This window comes from Paramisgurnus dabryanus, chromosome 15 (assembly GCF_030506205.2).
Source record: "Paramisgurnus dabryanus chromosome 15, PD_genome_1.1, whole genome shotgun sequence".
Taxonomy (NCBI): Eukaryota; Metazoa; Chordata; class Actinopteri; order Cypriniformes; family Cobitidae; genus Paramisgurnus; species Paramisgurnus dabryanus.
In genome coordinates this window covers 11,229,236-11,247,200 of record NC_133351.1, presented here as the reverse complement: position 1 = coordinate 11,247,200, position 17,965 = coordinate 11,229,236, and the positions used below count along the sequence as shown (strand labels likewise).

The 17,965-nt window shown below is 35.3% G+C and overlaps 2 protein-coding genes across 4 annotated transcripts in view; one reads left to right on the top strand and one right to left on the bottom strand.

The window, feature by feature from the left end:
- The window catches only part of hspbap1 (hspb associated protein 1), a 464,289-nt gene that overhangs the window by 1,181 nt on the left and 445,143 nt on the right, over positions 1–17,965 (bottom strand). The window contains exons 1-6 of one of the 3 annotated variants that reach the window (XM_065251994.1): positions 12,643–12,745; positions 11,947–12,128; positions 10,679–10,863; positions 8,986–9,122; positions 7,016–7,187; positions 1–41 (exon numbers count right to left, since the gene is read on the bottom strand). The exon at positions 1–41 is cut by the window's left edge and continues 43 nt beyond it. In XM_065251994.1, coding sequence (XP_065108066.1) covers positions 1–41; positions 7,016–7,187; positions 8,986–9,122; positions 10,679–10,863; positions 11,947–12,127 — 716 coding nt within the window. In that variant the 5' untranslated portion in view covers position 12,128; positions 12,643–12,745. Of the gene's footprint in view, positions 42–7,015; positions 7,188–8,985; positions 9,123–10,678; positions 10,864–11,946; positions 12,129–12,642; positions 12,746–17,965 lie in introns of those variants that run through there. The other 2 variants (XM_065251993.1, XM_065251995.2) reach the window with 2 other exon arrangements.
- slc49a4 (solute carrier family 49 member 4) overlaps positions 12,340–17,965 on the top strand; it is a 61,549-nt gene continuing 55,923 nt past the window's right edge. The window contains exons 1-2 of the mRNA XM_065251992.2: positions 12,340–12,746; positions 12,901–13,456. Coding sequence (XP_065108064.1) covers positions 13,162–13,456 — 295 coding nt within the window. The 5' untranslated portion in view covers positions 12,340–12,746; positions 12,901–13,161. The remainder of the gene's footprint in view (positions 12,747–12,900; positions 13,457–17,965) is intronic.

Sequence of the window (17,965 nt, the reverse complement as noted above, 5' to 3'; positions counted from 1 at the left end):
GACTCCACATAATGCCACCAGTGTCTGGGGACGAACAGAACCTGATAAAATGCAAGAGCACTTTGTCAAAACTATAAAAATACAGAACAAACAAAGCTGGACAAGACCGATTTTTACATAATTAATCATCAATTTCCTGCAGTGTGGCTCTCTAAAAAACGACTTTAAATAGCATTTGGCTGTCTTCATGTATTAAATGACACTACATGGAAAACTTGTAGGTTTAAAAATACATTTGTTACACTACTGCACTATTAAACTCAGCAAAGCCACACTGCTGTGCAGTCACAGCACCTAATATATACTGTACACCCTAACCTATACAACAGATACAGTGAGATCCAAAAGTATGAGACCTAGCAACACTTTTGTTGTGTTTTTTACAATTTAATACAAGTATTAGCATAACAGTTGAGTGAAATGTCCTTTTTAATGAAATGTTAGGGTCAGACAGGGCTTATTAAAGGAAAACACCACCGTTTTTCAAGATTTTACTATGTTCTTACCTCAATGAATTAATACATACCTGTCTTTTTTCAATGTGTGCACTTTTAATCTTTGTACAGCACAGTAGTGTTGTAGTCAAGACCAGCTAAACCAAGACCAAGTCATGACCAAGACCAAGACTGGCCAAGACTGAGACAAGACTAAGACTTTAAAGGTCGAGACTGAGTCAAGTCCAAGACCAAGACAGGCCGAGACCAAGTCAAGACCAAGACCATTGCAAGTCACTGCATTAACCATTTCATCTGAACTGTCTTTCCATGGCTTGCCATCCACTTAACACAATGCAGGTGTTTTTAGTTATAAAATTAGAAAAACTGTCATTGGGAGAAACTTAAACAATGCTTAATCAATGCCAACAACATATGCCAAACTGCATACAATGAATGATAAAAAATAAATTTGTGATGTGCACTGCAAAAAATGATTTTCAAGAAAAAAATTCTTAGTATTTTTGTCTTGTTTTCAGTAAAAATATCTAAAAATTCTTAAATTAAGATGCTTTGTCTTGATGAGCAAAACTACCAAAGAAAATAAGTCTAGTTTTTAGACCAAAAATATCAAATTTAAGTGATTTTGTGAATAAAACAAGCAAAAAATCTGCCAAATTTGGTAAGAAAAAAATCTTGAACCTTTTTCTTAAACACTAAATTCAAGAAAAATTCAAGAAAAATTTGCTTACCCTATTGGCTTTTTTATGCACAAAATCACTTAAATTTGATATTTTTGCTCTAAAAACTAGACTTATTTTCTTGGGTCGTTTTTCGTCAAGAAAAAGCTTCTTAATTCAAGAATTTTTTAGATATTTTTACTGAAAACAAGACAAAAATACGAAGATTTTTTTTTCTTGAAAATAATTTTTTGTAGTGTGCCATCAGTTGTGGTCTTGACCGGTCTTGAAATAAAATTCCGAGTCCTCTTTGTCTGAGACCGAGACGAGACGACACAGAGTAAAAATGAGGTCGATTCCAAGACGAGACCAAGACCTTTAAAAAGTGGTCTTGAGACCGAGACCGGTCTCGAGAACTACAACACAGCACATTGTGACTGTGTTAGCATTTAGCCTATTTAGAAGCAACCAAACACTTCCATGTTTTCCCTATTTAAAGACTGTTACATGAGTAGTTACACAAGTAAGTATGGTGGCAGTGGCACCCAATAAAACTTTTGTTTGGAGCCATAGGAATGAATGGGGCTAGGCTAAATGCTAACATTTTCAAGAAGCGCTGTACAAAGATTAAAAGTGCATGCATTGAAAAAAGATAGGTATGTATTAACTCATCTAAGTTGAGGTAAGAACCTTGTAAAATATTGAAAAACGGTGGTGTTTTCCTTTAAGCCTAGTCCCAGACTAAAACACAGGTAATAAAACCAGCTTGGACTCAAAATCTTAAAATATATGAGTGGCATTGTTTTGCACGCCAGTAATGTTTATTTGCAATGTATGCTTGTAAAATCTACTTAAATAGCTACTATAAATAATGCCCAATCCTTGATTTATCTAAACCCTGTCTGCACTCTTAAAACGAATGTGTTAAAATAACCCATCTTGGGGCGGTTTCCCGGACAGGGCTTATCTTAGTCCCAGACTAAAATGCATATTTGAGCTGATTTCATTTAAAACACCTTGTCCTGATTAATTTTAACATAAACCAGTGACATTTTCTTGTCTTCAGATGCACACCAGTGTTTTTTTGTAAGGTATGCTTGTAAAAACTTCTTCAAATCAATGGCACTGACATATGTAAGTGCAAGATATTTTTAGTTGTGACAGCTCAAACGTGTGTTTTAGTCTAGGTCTAGCCTTAAGCTAGATAGTGAGTTATTAAAAAAAAAATACAAGCTGGGATAAATAATAAAGCAGAATTTACCACCAGGTGGCAGCTGTGTTCTGTCTCATATCACAATACTTGGCTCAAGCAATAAAAAGCAAATCAATATTCTAGCAATAGTTACAGATTAGTTTAGGGTCAGTAGATTTTCACATACAGTACTTTTTAATTTAAACAAACTTTTTAAATAACACAGTAAACAAACACCAAACCAAATGTCAGAAACTGATCCACATCCAGTATAAACAGTGTTAAGAGAGTGAGAGTTTCTACATAAGGGCTCAGATGCAAAACCCTCTATGTGCGTCTGACATGTTTTCTTGTAATTAAGCATTTTTTATCAGAATCTTAATGGATGCCAACAAACCTGTATTTTTGATGGAAAGCATTCAGTTAATACCATCATCTCATTTTTGTGGCTTTGAGAGTATTTTTGCATCTGAGGTCATCACATATAAATCTAAACTAGATTCAGTGTAATCCAGAGACTTTCATAAGAATTTAAAGGTGCCAAACAATGCATTAAAATAATGCTAGTTTCTTTGATATCTACATAGAAGGTATGTGGCTTTATCAAGTGCAAAAATTATCCAGAAATGTGTTAACATGTCCATTTAAAACAATAGGATTTGCTTTTATAATGAAATAGTCTATTTTTTCCTTATTTGTAGGGTCATGAATGATAATGTTGAGCTATGCTCCTTCAGTAGCTCTTTGTGTGTGTAAACAAACTTAGTGTTTAGCACTATTCGGACGGGATTAGTTTTCCAAACGACGTTTGAGTTTCAGCGTGTCCCCCAGGACGTCTGTGATTTTATGTACCGATTCGGACGGGATTAAAATGATGCAGGCTATTCCAGAGATGGGAGTGTCTGTTTCATGCATTTGGGCGTTGCAGTAGCACGTGCTCTGGATACGCGTGTTTGTAATGTTTAATATTTTGCTTTAAATGCAAAATCATGACAGAACATGTAATTTATTAATTTAATTTTAACAAATCAAAATAAAATATACAAATCCTACTAAAGTAACATTAGCCTACGTGTTTTATATAACTGTCTGCTTATAACAAACACAAAATAATGAAGAAATAATGATTAATACAATTTAATATCTTTATTAATTAACATTACCATTCCGGAGTTGAACAACTTTGAACGGAGTTTCTTATAATGTTAATGATATATCAGTGTTTAGTCTTAACAGTGTATGATATTCAGCTCGTCTTGATTTAATTACTTTATTTTGCCGAATGCGAAAAAACATTCATATCTGAATGAATGGGACTCAGGAAATACAATATACCCGCATTAGTAAGACCTTACGGCAGATCAAGTTGGCCAAAACACGAAATGAACCGCGTTTTCAAAAGATATTGCGGGCAAACACAGACATTTGCATCCGGACGGGATTAAATTTCTCAGAGGACCTCTGAGTTCGGCGAAAAACAGTAGGTAAATTGCTCTGGAATTTTTACGGAGGTCGTCAGAGAAAAACACAGACATGGCCGATTCGGACGGGATTAAAAACACAGAGGACCTCTGAGAAGCACGATTTTCTCAGAGGTCCCCCTGTAAAACTAATCCCGTCCGAATAGGGCTTTTGAGCGTTTTTGAGTGGTAAGTTTGTGTTTTTTCAGTATGGACCTCCAAAATGTAACTGTAATGTAGAACTTTAGCTTAAACGCTAGCATATATCATTAACTAGCATATAGTGCAAACTCAGCAGTCACAACTTTGTTTAAGCATTGTAACCACATTGTACTTAATTTAATGTGTAATTTAATGTTTGGGGCGTACATCATGACTATAATGTCACAGTCGGTGTTACGTTGAGATTGGCCTGTTTTCCAGCTGTCCTTAGTTTGCATTAGGGATGTCAAATTATGCATTTTCCCATATTCGATGATCATTTAAATTAACGATCAATCAATCAAATAATCGTTAACAGTAATAGTGCAATAAGCCATTACAGCAGTGGCATATAGCCAATGACATAACAGTGTGCGTAAAAATGCCAGCTTCCTCACGCGAATTAAAAGATTTTATTTTGTCTACATAATATGCTAGTGGGATTGTAAAATGAGTCAATGCAGTTGGTGTTTTGATAAAAATCATCAATTTAATCTGGTTACAATCATTTACAAAATATCTTCATTTGGGTGATTCTCGCGAAATTAGACTTATGAGGTCTCATGAAACATTTTGATAAAAAGTAAATGCATTTACAGTAAAGAAACGTGGTATTTGGTGATCATTGGTAAATATAGAGACAATAATAAAGGAATATAAATGTATCCAAGACCAATTTTTTCATCCTCCGCAACAATTTTCAATCATTGTTTAAGCCCTCAAGGAACTAATATTTTCAAAAAAAAAAAAAAAAAACATAGTTGGAAGGGACATACTTGACTGTAACACTCGTACCTAGACTACTTTTTAGTTCTCATTACGGAAACATGGGTTTGTAAATGCATATATTTAATGTAATATCATGTTGTGGTAAAGATAATTTTTGATAATGATAATCTAAAAAATTTAAATAATTCTATAGGAAATATTTTTTAAATCCTCTAAAAATAATGGTTATAGTAAGTTCAGACCTTAATCTTATATGTTCAAAAACAAAATGGCTTCAAGGGCTTTAAAAAAATTCTGATGCTGGACACCTTCTAAATCTGGATTTCGTGAGAATCACCCATTTGTGTTCGTCAGAATAAAAAACTCATAGGTTTAAAACAACATGGGGGGTGAAAAAATAATGACTGAGTGAACTATCCCTTTAAATAGAATATAATTTTTTTTAACACAATTCTGTGCATTTTGTATATTTTTGACAGACGTAAAGAAAAACTTAAATAGGAAAGTTGGCATTTTTGTCTGTGTGTATTGGAGTCAATGGAGCAGTGTAAGCTGCACTGGTATAAAAAAGTTTGTCTCTTGTCTTCATTAGTATGCTGTGAAAAGTGTGAGGGCTCTCTGAGAGTGTGCTCGCTGTGTTAGACCGCCGCTAATTGCCTTGCCACCGTCTTGCCTCTCAAAGAGCTCGAGAGGAGAGGTTTCACACACGCTGCTGGAATCTGAAAAAGGGTGTGCTATTCACACACACACAGCTTTCACACAACATTCATTTACACATCGTTTACACCGCACACAGAGGGCCTGTTGTTGCGATACAGCATTCAGAAAGACAATTGGGAAACGTTACAGTGACTGTTTTAGAAAAATGTGCTCAATGACATCACTACAGCAACTCTCAGATCAAACATGCAGGTATAAACTTCTTATATATTTGCAGCTTGCAGTATTTCAAGATATACATTTAATCAATTTGTGTTCCCTAGGCATCGAATGACCCACAACCTTTTGGTTTGCTAACCCTATGCTTATAATAATAATAATATTTTATATATATATATATATATATATATATATATATATATATATATATATATATATATATATATATAGGTGCTCTAAAGTGCTTGATTCTGATTGGCCAGTCGCAACATTCCAAAATTGTTTTTCCAACACACAGTTACACGGATGCTACAAATACTTTTTGACAAGGAACAGTTTAATATTACACAAAAATTAAATATAAATATGTCTTGTAATAACAGACATTATATTTACAAATGATTAGTTTGTGACATTTGAATGTCTTGACTTATACTAAAAAATGAATGGGTTTTCCTAGCAAAAGCTCTGCATTCGTTAAAAACGAGCAAATAAAATATTTAAAATCAATATTTAATGTCCCTTACCTTACTTATGAGGTAAATAGGCATGTAATTAGCTGGATAATGTGGCAGCCAGTTGTTAAATAAGCCACGACCCCACGACACGCGGAGATAAGACAAGACATTTAGGTGCCCCAAACATGCTATCTGGTTTAAACATTTGTAATTGTAATGCCATATATGTTATTAAAATACATATTTATATTAAAGCAACACTAAAGAGTTATTGTTCTTTGCTCCGCCTACAAGTTAGAAGCGCAATTGTTCATTACCACTGTCGTAAATACTGCAGCATAGCTGGCTCTGATTGAATTGTAGGTCTGCAGTAAAGCAAGTTTTTGTAGTTTTCACTCGAGCTACAGGACCACTACCCGACGATTGGAAACTTCTTTAGTGCGGTTTTGGCCGATAGAGGGCTGCAAAGCGAATGTGAAAGTGCCATTCACCCTGTTTTGAGTGGATGAACCACTGAAACTTTTTTGGAAACGTTATTTTAAGGTAAAAAAAACTCTTTGGTGTTGCTTTAAACTGTACCTATCTGTGAAAAACAAACCTGCAAAGGTTGCGACTGGCCAATCAGAATCAAGCTTTCTAATGAGCTGTGTAATAATGTGTTTTAAAATCTATTCTACTATTATTTTTGTAGTTATTTCATCAGTGTTAGCATTACAGTATTATTATTGTTAATTTTTTTAATTGAAAAAAATAAAGTTTTAAACTTTGGTTCGTAACCCGTCCCACAAATGCCTGCACTAAAGAGCATGATTGATACTTTGAATCATGTGGCTTGTTGACACTCTACGATGATGCCTGTAAACTTAAACAAACATAAAATTTGCTACTCATCAAGCCTCTGGCGACTGCACAAAAAGCCCTGACATACCAGTTATCCCAGTTTAACAACAATACACCATTAGCAAGATCAAGATGTGTTTACCTGACCAGGCTGCAGAGTGACCGTGTGAACTCGAGCTCTTTTGAAAGCGGGAAACTTTTTCAGGTCAGGCTGGACAACACTGACCCGGCTGAACACGCTGGATTCCTCGTAGGGTATACGAGTCGGGTAGAGGCACGGCGTGTCATCGGGAGGGAAGAGGTGCCATCGTTTCCTAGATTATAGAGGGCATCATTTACATTTACATTAGTCATTTAGCAGACGCTTTTGTCCAACGACTTACAAATGAATGAGGTAAACAATAGAAGCAATTATTAGCAACACAAGAACAGCAATACATAAATGCACTGGAAATAGTCTCATCAAGTCCAACACAGTATACATAGCCAAGGGTTGGTTAGTACAATTTCTTTTTTTCCTTTTTTTTAAAGAAAGAAACAGGAAAAATAGATAAAGATGTACTGTACTTTTGTTATTTGACTGGTTTAACTCAATACAAGAAGCATCAATAAAGAATTACAAAGACAAGCTTCACAGAAGGATAAGATGAAGGTAGATGTGTATCACTGTCAGGTTCAGCTTCTCACGATAGAGTAAATAACAACTCCCAATAGCTGTTCTTCCATCACATCACTGTACTGTCTGTTTATTTAATGGGAAGGAAGAATTACTTCCATTAATAGCTCATGAATTAATTAGGTGCACTAACATAAAGAAAAACAAAGCTCTTGAGGAAAGGATCTGCTGTTTCTTTAAAGGCACAGAAGGTACGTTTCGCTGCCAGATGTTGCATTTTCAAAGCAATAATGAACCGCACAACAGCGACGTGCTTGATGCCGTATAACATGTTGCATAACCCCATGTGTTGCCATAGTTCGAAAACCGGGATTTTGCATCATCAATGACATGGGACGAGCCATTATTTATTTGGATTTAGAAATCCTTAGGAACTTTTAGGATAATGCAAGTACAAAACTGCCTCAAATATATTACACTGTGCAAGTGGTTTTGGCATTTTTTTATTTACAAAAATGTTACAATTTGTGCTTTTAAACATTATTTAAATATAAACAACATTTATAGACACTATTTTAAGACAAATTGTGCATGGGGTTAAAAAAGTAAAAGAAAAAATTTAACAGCTGATATTTGCTGATATTTGAGAGACACTCCACTTTTTTGAAAATATGCTCATTTTCCAGCTCCCCTAGAGTTAAACATTTAATTTTTACAGATTTGGAATCCATTCAGCTGATCTCCGGGTCTGGCGGTACCACTTTTAGCATAGCTTAGAACAATCCATTGAATCTGATTAGACCATTAGCATCGTGCTAAAAAATAACCAAAGAGTTTTGATATTTTTCCTATTTAAAACTTGACCCTTCTGTAACTACACTGTGTACTAAGACCGACAGAAAATTAAAAGTTGGGCTTTTCTATGCAGATAAGACTAGGAACTAGTCAACTCTTTGATTATTTTTTTGCGCGATGCTAATGGTCTAATCAGATTCAATGGATGGTGCTAAGCTATGCTAAAAGTGGTACCGCCAGACCCGGAGATCGGCTGAATGGATTCAAAAACTGAAAAACTGAAATGTTTAACCCTAGGGGAGCTGGAAAATGAGCATATTTTCAAAAAAAGTGAAGTGTCCCTTTAAAGGAGCTTATTTGCAGGTACACATTTTCTATCATACAACACAACGTGTTACCCATTTACGTTTAACACCTTGAAAAAGTGCCAAATGTGATTTGTTCTGAATAGTACACATAAAAGGTCCCTTATATCTGACAGGTACTACTGAATGGGTTTACTGAAATCTGGTGGGCATGTGGTTACCGGTTGTCTAATTTGGTAGTTAATTTATAGAGACTTCTTACAGCTCTTTAAATAAAAAATTATGTCTAAATTTATGACTATATGTTATGAAATATATTGTAAAGATACTGAAAGTATGGTTCAGCCCTTACATGAAATAATTTTTGTCACTTTTAGGTTTTTTTTTTGTTCTTACCTGCCTTGAATCTGGAAGACAAGGTTGCAACCATAGGAATCAAGATGACATGGAGTGTTTGCACCCTGTGTGCCAATCCAAATAGTGCTGTCACGTCCATCTCGGCCAGGAAAGCCAAAGTCTGACCACAGTACATCCTGCAGGTATAGTGTTTGTTTACATAACGCTAAATATAAATTGATGGTCTATTTGATGTCAATACACTTCAATAAAACAAAAAGGAAACACTTAGAGATGCAGCCCTAAAAAATAGATAAATGAAAACTATTGCCATTTCCAAGGGGGACCATAAATGAATTGCCCTCAGCAGTGTTTAAACTACCCTATTCATCATTGTAGAGAGTCCCCTGCCTGCTTGTCTCCGGGTGTCCTACTCGGCAGAGACGATACAGGCAACGTATAAGCACTTATTATGAACGAAAGATGGAACTGAGCATTCGGTCATTGCTCCCTTAGAGAAAACACAATATAGAATGTCACAAAATATCATTAAGTGTCCACAGTGTGAAAATGATATGCCATGGGATATATTTTGTTGAAATAATAAAACAGCAGGGAGTGATTAATTGGTCTTAATATCTGATACATTTTTCAGAGATGTTGGAACAACTGTAATAAACAGTTTCACAGAGCTCATAAAATCAAAGGTAAGCATCCAAGGGGAGTAATGCAATGCATACTAATGACGATTTAAATCTGTTTATTGATCAAAGATGATAGCACCTGCGAGCCATACTGCTCCACTTCATAAAGGATTAGTCAGGAGGGCAAAACTGGCACGCTGACAAAGTGAATGGGTTAATGTGCTGCATGATGAGGTCTGAAAATATGATTGATGATGGGAGAATATTAGGAGAATAGTGTCTTGTCCAAATGAATGTTTTTCATGAATCTCATTATAGCGGTTCAAAACAATTCAAACTTCTGAAAGAACATAATGTTGTATTTGTTAATGTTAGTAAATGAATTAGCTAACATAAAGTAATAATGAGTAATAAAGGGGTGGTTTCCTGAACAGGTTTTAGATTTGTCAAGGACTAGGCCTTAGTTTCATTAGGACATTAAAGTAGTTTTTACAAACAAACCTTACAAAAAACAATATTGGTGTGCATCTTGAGACAAAACATTGGCACTGATATGTGTTTAGATATGTCAATACAAGGTGTTTTCAAATTAAGGCATCTCAAACATGCATTTTAGGATAAGACCGGTCCGGGAAAATGCCCCATAGCGTTTCAGCATTTGTTAATCTTAGTTAATGTGTGTTAAAGGCGGAGTGCACAATGTTTGAAAGCTAATGTTGATATTTTAAATCACCTAAACATACACGCCCCTAGTACCCCATTAGAATTTGGACCTTCTTTTGATAGACCCACCCCCACACATAGGCAACCCCGGCAAGGATGTCGGTTAGTAAACACGCCCCTTACTGCTGATTGGCTACAAGTGTGTTTTGGTAGTCGGCCCGATTCCCTTTTCCAAAGCGTTTTTCAAACATTGTGCACTCCGCCTTTAATGCCAATACAATTGTTCATGTTAGTTTACTATGCATTAACTAATGTTAACAGTTATAACATAATAAAAAAATGTTTTAGTAAAAGCTGAAATTGACAAAAGCAAAAATGAATAAATTCTGTTGAAGTACATTCTAAGGTCTTCGGAATCAAAGGCAACTGGAATTGAAAAGGTTTACCTGAAACATGGCGGGTTTGTTTTGAAAAAGCTGGGCAATGTACTTGTAATCAGCATACACCCAGAACTCTTTGGAGTGATATCCAGAAAATGGCCCAACAACTGATTCTCTATCTTTGGCAGTCCAGTCTAGAAACTCTTTGAGATTTGCTTCAATGTAAGAGCACTCAGTTTCAAAAAGGGGATCTGGTGCAAACAAAGAAATTAAGGGAATAAAGATGTAATGAACAGTTTATCGACAGAATCGTGTTTTCTATAGGGTTTTGCAAAAATTTTTATCATTTTAAAAATATTTATCTTTTTTAAAAAATGTATGCACTCTAAAAATGCTGGGTTATCTTCAACCCAATGTTGGGTCAAAAGGGATGAACCCAACCCATCAAATTGTAATTTAACCCAGTGGTTCTCTTTCCGGCATGCAGCCACCCTTGTGTACAGTGCATCCCTTCATGGCCCTCCAAATAAAATGTATGACATAAAACATTCCATAACTTTAAATTTGAATTAAACAAAACGTATGAAATTAATGTATTGTGGTTGGTTAGTAGCCTTATTTTTCTGAGGTTTTTTTTTACACAGAATGTTTGATACATTAATGTATTTTATAAAATGTCATTAAACTGGGGCCCCCCTGGCATTATCTTGGGGCCCCCAGTTTAAGAACCACTGATTTGAACTACCGTGTATTGAATTGTTTTAACCAAAAATGCTTGGTTGTTTTAACCTATTGTTGGGTAAAATATAAAAATTTTCTGGGTTAACTTAAACCAACAGTTGGGGTCGTCCCTTTTTAACTCAATGCTTGGGTTAAAAATAACCCAGCATTTTTATAGAATGTAGTTAAGCTTCATATTATTGCACCGGCAGTGGTGACAGTCAAAATAGTTAACATTATACAGTACACATTTTACACAGTAACATTAGCTCAGTTTAGTTTTTGATACGCTTTAGCTATGATTTAAACTAAGGTAATCCTCTCGTTGTTATGTTACTCTGTTGTTAATGTTATTGATTTTTTTGTGGAAGTTTACCAGAAGTTACGTATGTTCCACCATGGTCGCTTTTTATGTTGTTACTGCTGAAATCGTCTCTAACTGATGATGTTTAATACCTTTGATAGCCAACACACCTCTTAAAGCATTATAAACCATCAGCTGTTTACCACCAAAACCACTGCAAACTTCATTTAGTGTCTTAGGCCTTCCCAGAAACATTTTGTGAAATAGTTTTATATAATATTTTTGGGGTGGGTTATATCATTTAGCTTACCCTTATTCTCTGTCTTTCTTCCAACGCGGAATTGTATTCTGTCTGTAAGGCAGGAAGACAGATGCTCTACATTCCAGTTTAATGCTGGCCAGTCTGTGGTCATATTCAGAAACACAGCAGGTTTCTGCAGAGACTGGACAATCCTCCTCGCCTCATCTGGCCTAAAAGGTTTACTATCCATTCTGCGCAAAAGAAAAAAAGGAAAACATTTGAGAATTGCCTTTCATAAAACACATTTTGGGTAAAAGTATTTAAGAAAAATGCAGGATTTTAACTAATGTTTTACTCTCATGATAAATTATTAAGCTGGTATTAGTAGTATGCTAACAACTAACTTACAGTAAAAATACATGTCTGATACAAATTTAATAGTCGTTTAAGGCAGCTTTTGAGTATCAATCTTTTGGGGAAATATCGTGGAGACACACCAGATCGTATACACATTGGATCGTCCCATAAGTTATATAAATAGGGGGAAAATAGGTTCGCTTTACCCTTATCAAAATTAACAATGATTTTACTACTGTAACCATATGGTATTTGTTGTAAAACCATACTAACCACCACTTTATTAGGGTATAACTACAGTAAACATAGTTATACCATATTTAGAGTAAACGCCAAAACATGGTTATTGCACTTAAACCTAACTTAAATAAAACCACAGTTAATGTTCTTAGGGTAAGGTCCGCGTACCTCAAATCCCTTTTATCCTGCTAGTAAACAAAACTCACGTGAGAACCGCTGATATTTTCCTCAACTAGAGAGGAAACGAAACTATGGCCATTTTGGCTCAGAATGTGTGCGAAAAAGTGGCGTCTGCGCCTAATGTCTATATTATATGCCCGGTGCGTAACTCCAAGGGAAATGAATAGAATGGTAAGAAAGAGACCGCACTCAGGGACTGAATCAAATACAAAAACTGTATTAAAATACCGAATTTTGGCTCAGAAGAAGGTTCCAAATCCCCTCTGTGTTAATGAAATACTTGATCCAATATGGCGGACACCGACGTTCGGTTTCACTCATGATGTCATTTCCGACTCGACGTCACGCATGCGCAATAAAGTTTCGATTGTAGCAGAGTGTCATCTGTTGTTTTTGTTTAGATAGGCAGCTGATATATGAGGTACTGTCAACGTTTTTAGCCTTTCTTCTTAAATACGTTTTTGGCAGACACAAAGAGATTTTAACAAGTTATATCTAGTCTGTTTAATGGGTGCCGTAGAAAGCACCGAGAGGGAAAGGGAACCGTTGTTGGGTCCGGCTCATCCAGCGACCAACACACAGCCAGTGTTGAGCCGGGTGTATGGTAGAAGATGGGTCGTTCTTACCCTGTTTTCACTGCTGGGATTTATGCAAGGACTGGTGTGGAACACATGGGGTCCGATACAGAACTCAGCCAAACATGTGTTTGAGTTTTCATCCACAGATATCGCGGTGCTGGTGATGTGGGGTCCAGTGGGTTTTTTGCCCTGGCTGTTGTTTATGTGGCTAATGGATAAGAAAGGTAAGCGTTTTGACCACAACACCTATAAATAACCCATATATATATATTTCTATTTCTCTGTTTGAGAAACTTTGCTATACGTTGAGTCAGTTTTTATATAGTAGACAAATCTTTAGATAATTGTTATGGATACATGGTGTGATGTAACATCCAAACCATTATATCGGATTATCTTTGACCCCAACTAGTGATGCACCGATGTATCGGCCACCGATATTTATCGGCCGATTTTTGATGAATTTGAAACCATCGGCAATAGCACGAGAAAGGACGATACCGATTGTTTAAAGAAATCCATTATATGTAAAAAATGAGTTAATGTTGTTAATAAAATAAATGCTGAATAGCAAAAACCACCTTTGAAGGTTGTCATGCTGTCTTATTATATTTGTTTTAGCTTAATTTGTGCCTCTCTTATTATGTTGGTCAGTTTAATGTTAATTAGATCCAATCCATGTTCAGTAAAAATAATTTGATGCAGAAATAAACTAGCTAATAGACCAACTGTATAGTATTGTATACAAGTGTTTAATATCGGTATCGGCCAGAAGTTGTCTGTTTAAATCGGTATCGGCCCAAAAAAATCCTATCGGTGCATCCCTAAGTCCCCAACCCATAATTCATTGCAGCGTTCATCCATATATACTTTAATATATTCATCAGTCTTGCATCAAAATCATATATGGAAAAATGGAGTTGGGAATCCACACAAGGGAATGTTTATAGCATATAAAATGTATGTAGGTACAGTAACTTCTGTTTCGCTGAACAGTACACCACATAGCAGGACTCATTACCACCTACAGATTAAATAAAGTAATAACCCTAAAGTCATATTTTTGTCACATGTTAATCCACAAAACCACTTCCCTACCTTATGACACAAGTTGTCATGTAAACTTGGCATAAATAAAGGCCTTTTTGTATGGGTACATACCATAAATTGTGTGGATGCCATTACATATCATAAACAAGATTTACAATAAGTTGTGAGATAGTATTTAAATTAGGAGTTACTGTATTTCCTGTCATTTATTATGTAATTTGAGGAAGAGATTAAAAAGTTATATCTCTTTGTCCCCTGTCAAAGGTAGCTTTTTGCTAGAATTGCTTTATGACTATCAACCTACAGCAAAAAATATATTTTGTACATATGTGTAGGCTACATTATGGCTTTGCCAATGTAATAGTCTCTGTAGGGTATTTAGTAGACCATAAACAATATGCAGTGTATGCAATATGCTTTCACTGATTCAGGGAAAGTTCACATGATTCTGGGTTTTTACAGCATTATGTTTGTGGATGAATATGTAAATACATCCCAGCCCTTAAATCTTATACAAGCAAGTATGAAAGTGCTGTGCAGCCATCTAAACCATAATATCCTCTTTTTTTCCTTCTCCTACTTTCTACTTGAAGAAGTGGAGAGTGTTGCTTAAGAATTGGTTCATATTTCATTGAAGCATTTCAGTGTTCTTTATCCATTCAGCATATATGGGTGATTCTCACGAAAACTTGGTTTTAAAAATGTCAAGCATGACATTAAATTTACTTAAATTTACTTTTTTTCCCACCAGACATTGAAAAACAAAGTCTGGAGTAAATGGGAACATTAATTTAAAAACTTTTACTTATCATTTAACACTTTTTGTAACATAATTAAAAAAATTAGTCCTAAAAAATCTCATTACCGCAACAGTCAGAAAACATCAACACTGACATATTTTCAAAATGACATGACAAACCTGAAAGAACATAATTTGGAGATTCTGCACATGCATTTAAAATCAAAGTATTATGCTTCTATTAATTAAATTAACATTTAATAAGCATCTGTTGCGGTAATGATAATCAAAATGTCGTGTAAGCATTCTGACAAGACAATATTTCAAATTAACTGTAAAAAAAATGATCTTACCTGGTAGCCATCTTGAAGTAACTGGTCCATGTGCTTGGTCACTCAAAATCAAACTTTATTAAAATTCTGTATGTGTGCTTAAACTGTTCTCAAAAAGTGTTGCGGAGGATGAGAACATCAGGCATGGACACATAATTTTCCTAATTTTTCTTCATTATTATTATACATGAATATTCAGTAATATTTTCTGTCATCTAAAGTAGTCTAGCATAACATCCATTTATTTTTTTTCTAAATATTTTTGTGTTAATTTGATTAAATTACAACATAACGCATGTTCAAACACAGCCGGACACATTGCGGTAATGAGAATTTCAGCAGAAAATGAGATAAAATTGACAAATTATAAATTCTTATGTTGAAATCACAGTATTGTGTAAATTCTGATGCTCTTTAATATTACTATATTACACATTTTATAGCTAAAAACATTAGTGCCGTGGTGTTTCAATGGTTTCGTGAGAATCACCCATATCCTTACCACATAGCTGATTGCGATACTAACCATTTAATTCATTTGATCTTCTGATACTGAATACCCTTGAAAGCACTTACACGCAATACATTTGGCTTCCTCTTTAGCTAGTTCATAATGTTCACAAAAAATTGCCAACTTTTTCTCTGTTATGATTTGCATTATTGATGAAAAAAGGCTTAGAAGGATCATCATTGCTCATTAAAATAATTGGTTTATCCAGTGTTGCAGTGTTGGACTGGTCAGGAGGATACTTAAAGGAATAGTTTGGCCTAAAAATGACAATTACCCCATGATTTACTCCCCCTTAAGCCATCCTTAATCTATATGATTATCTTTTTTCAGACGAACGCAATCAGAGTTATAGTAGAAAATGTCCTGACTGTTCCAAGCTTTATAATGGTAATAAATGGTGCTTCTAAATTTGAAGCCCAAAAAGTCTGTCAATTCTTCACAGATGTAATGCACATGGCTCCACAGGGGTAATAAAGGCTTTCTTAGGGGAGTATATGCGATTTTAAAAACTAAAATAGCTCTTGGTAACAACAGTGTACTTCAGTTCAAACAGATAGGGCAAGGCAAAAAAACGTAATATCCTCTTGTTTTATATCAAAATATTTCGATTTTTTTATCTCAATTTTAGATTTCTATTTCATGACTGGCATTTTTTTTCCCTCTGCGCTTTCATGTTTGTCCATATGTCAAACCCACGTTATACGCTGGAAACGCATTCTCTAGGAACGTGTACTGATTAGGGCTGTCACTTTTTATTCGATATTCGAATATGCATTCGAACATGACGTGAAATATCCGTATTCGAACTATAAATGAACCATCCGGTTTTTTAAATGCCATGTGTAGCGCATTTTTTACAGTAAAACACCTCGTAATAGGAAGGAGGCTGAGAGTGAGACCGACGACAGCAACTGTGCGCAAGAGAGGGAGTCAAATGGGACCAAAATGAATCTCATGTGCATGTCAAGATAGAATTATAGTTTGTATATAAAATGACATATTGTTTATAGTGTTAAATATTATAGCAGAATAAAAAGCTTGTGTTTATTCGTTTGCATTATGAAATTAGCATGTATGAAGATAATTTCATAATTTTTACAACGCAATGTAAACTTTATATTAAACAACAACAGCATTTGTCTTGTAAACGGATGTGAAATGATCATGTGCTGACTGTCGCGCGTCACATAGACGACAGAGTAAAGTGAGATCTGCTTAACTCAGCGGTAAGTTTAATTTCATCTCAAGTAACAAAGGGTTTGTGCTCTCTATCATTGAAAACGGGCGAGCAAACAGCACGCGCAGGGTTAATGTACTTGTGAATGCCGGCTCACAAACGCGCTGGATAGGTTTTGTATGTGTGCTTGTTGTCAATGACAGTTCTGGTCACAAACACGCTCAAGCGAGGAACGTGTGCTTGTCAATGACGGGCATTAAATCCGCGGAATTCCGCAGAGTTTTCTGCCGAAATCTGCGGGCGCGAATTCCGTTTGCGTCTGTCTATATACTCCTGCTGCTATTTAAGTTGTCACGTTATTGTTTGTAACTGTTCTGAATCATATTTTATATATATATAAGTTTGTTATTCATAAGTTGATAACCTGCAGTTTCAAACATTAAGTAAAAAAGTAATCCAGACAACCCTGTTTATGACTGTCACTGTTAATAATTTTGTGATTGAATCTCCATTACGGTGGGTTTTTGATGCGCGTGGGGGGGCGGCGCCTAGATATTCGAATATATTCGGATACATTGCATGATATTCGAAATCCGTTCGAATTTGATTTTTCTGAAAAGTGACAGCCCTAGTACTGATCATTACTGGAAGCCAGTTATTTTAGTTTGTACAATTTAAATATTCACATATTTCTTTAAAAAATCGCATCGGTTGCTCCCCAAAAGGCCTTTATTAACCCCCTGGACCCGTGTGGATGGATATACTTTTTTGGGGTTTAAATCAGAAGCACCATTTACTAAAGCTTGGAACAGCCAGGACATTTTCTGATATAACTCCAATTGTGTTCGGCTAAAAAAAGATAATAATGTACATTGGTGGTGAGGAATTTATTGGTAAATTTTTGTTTTTGGGTGAACTATCCCT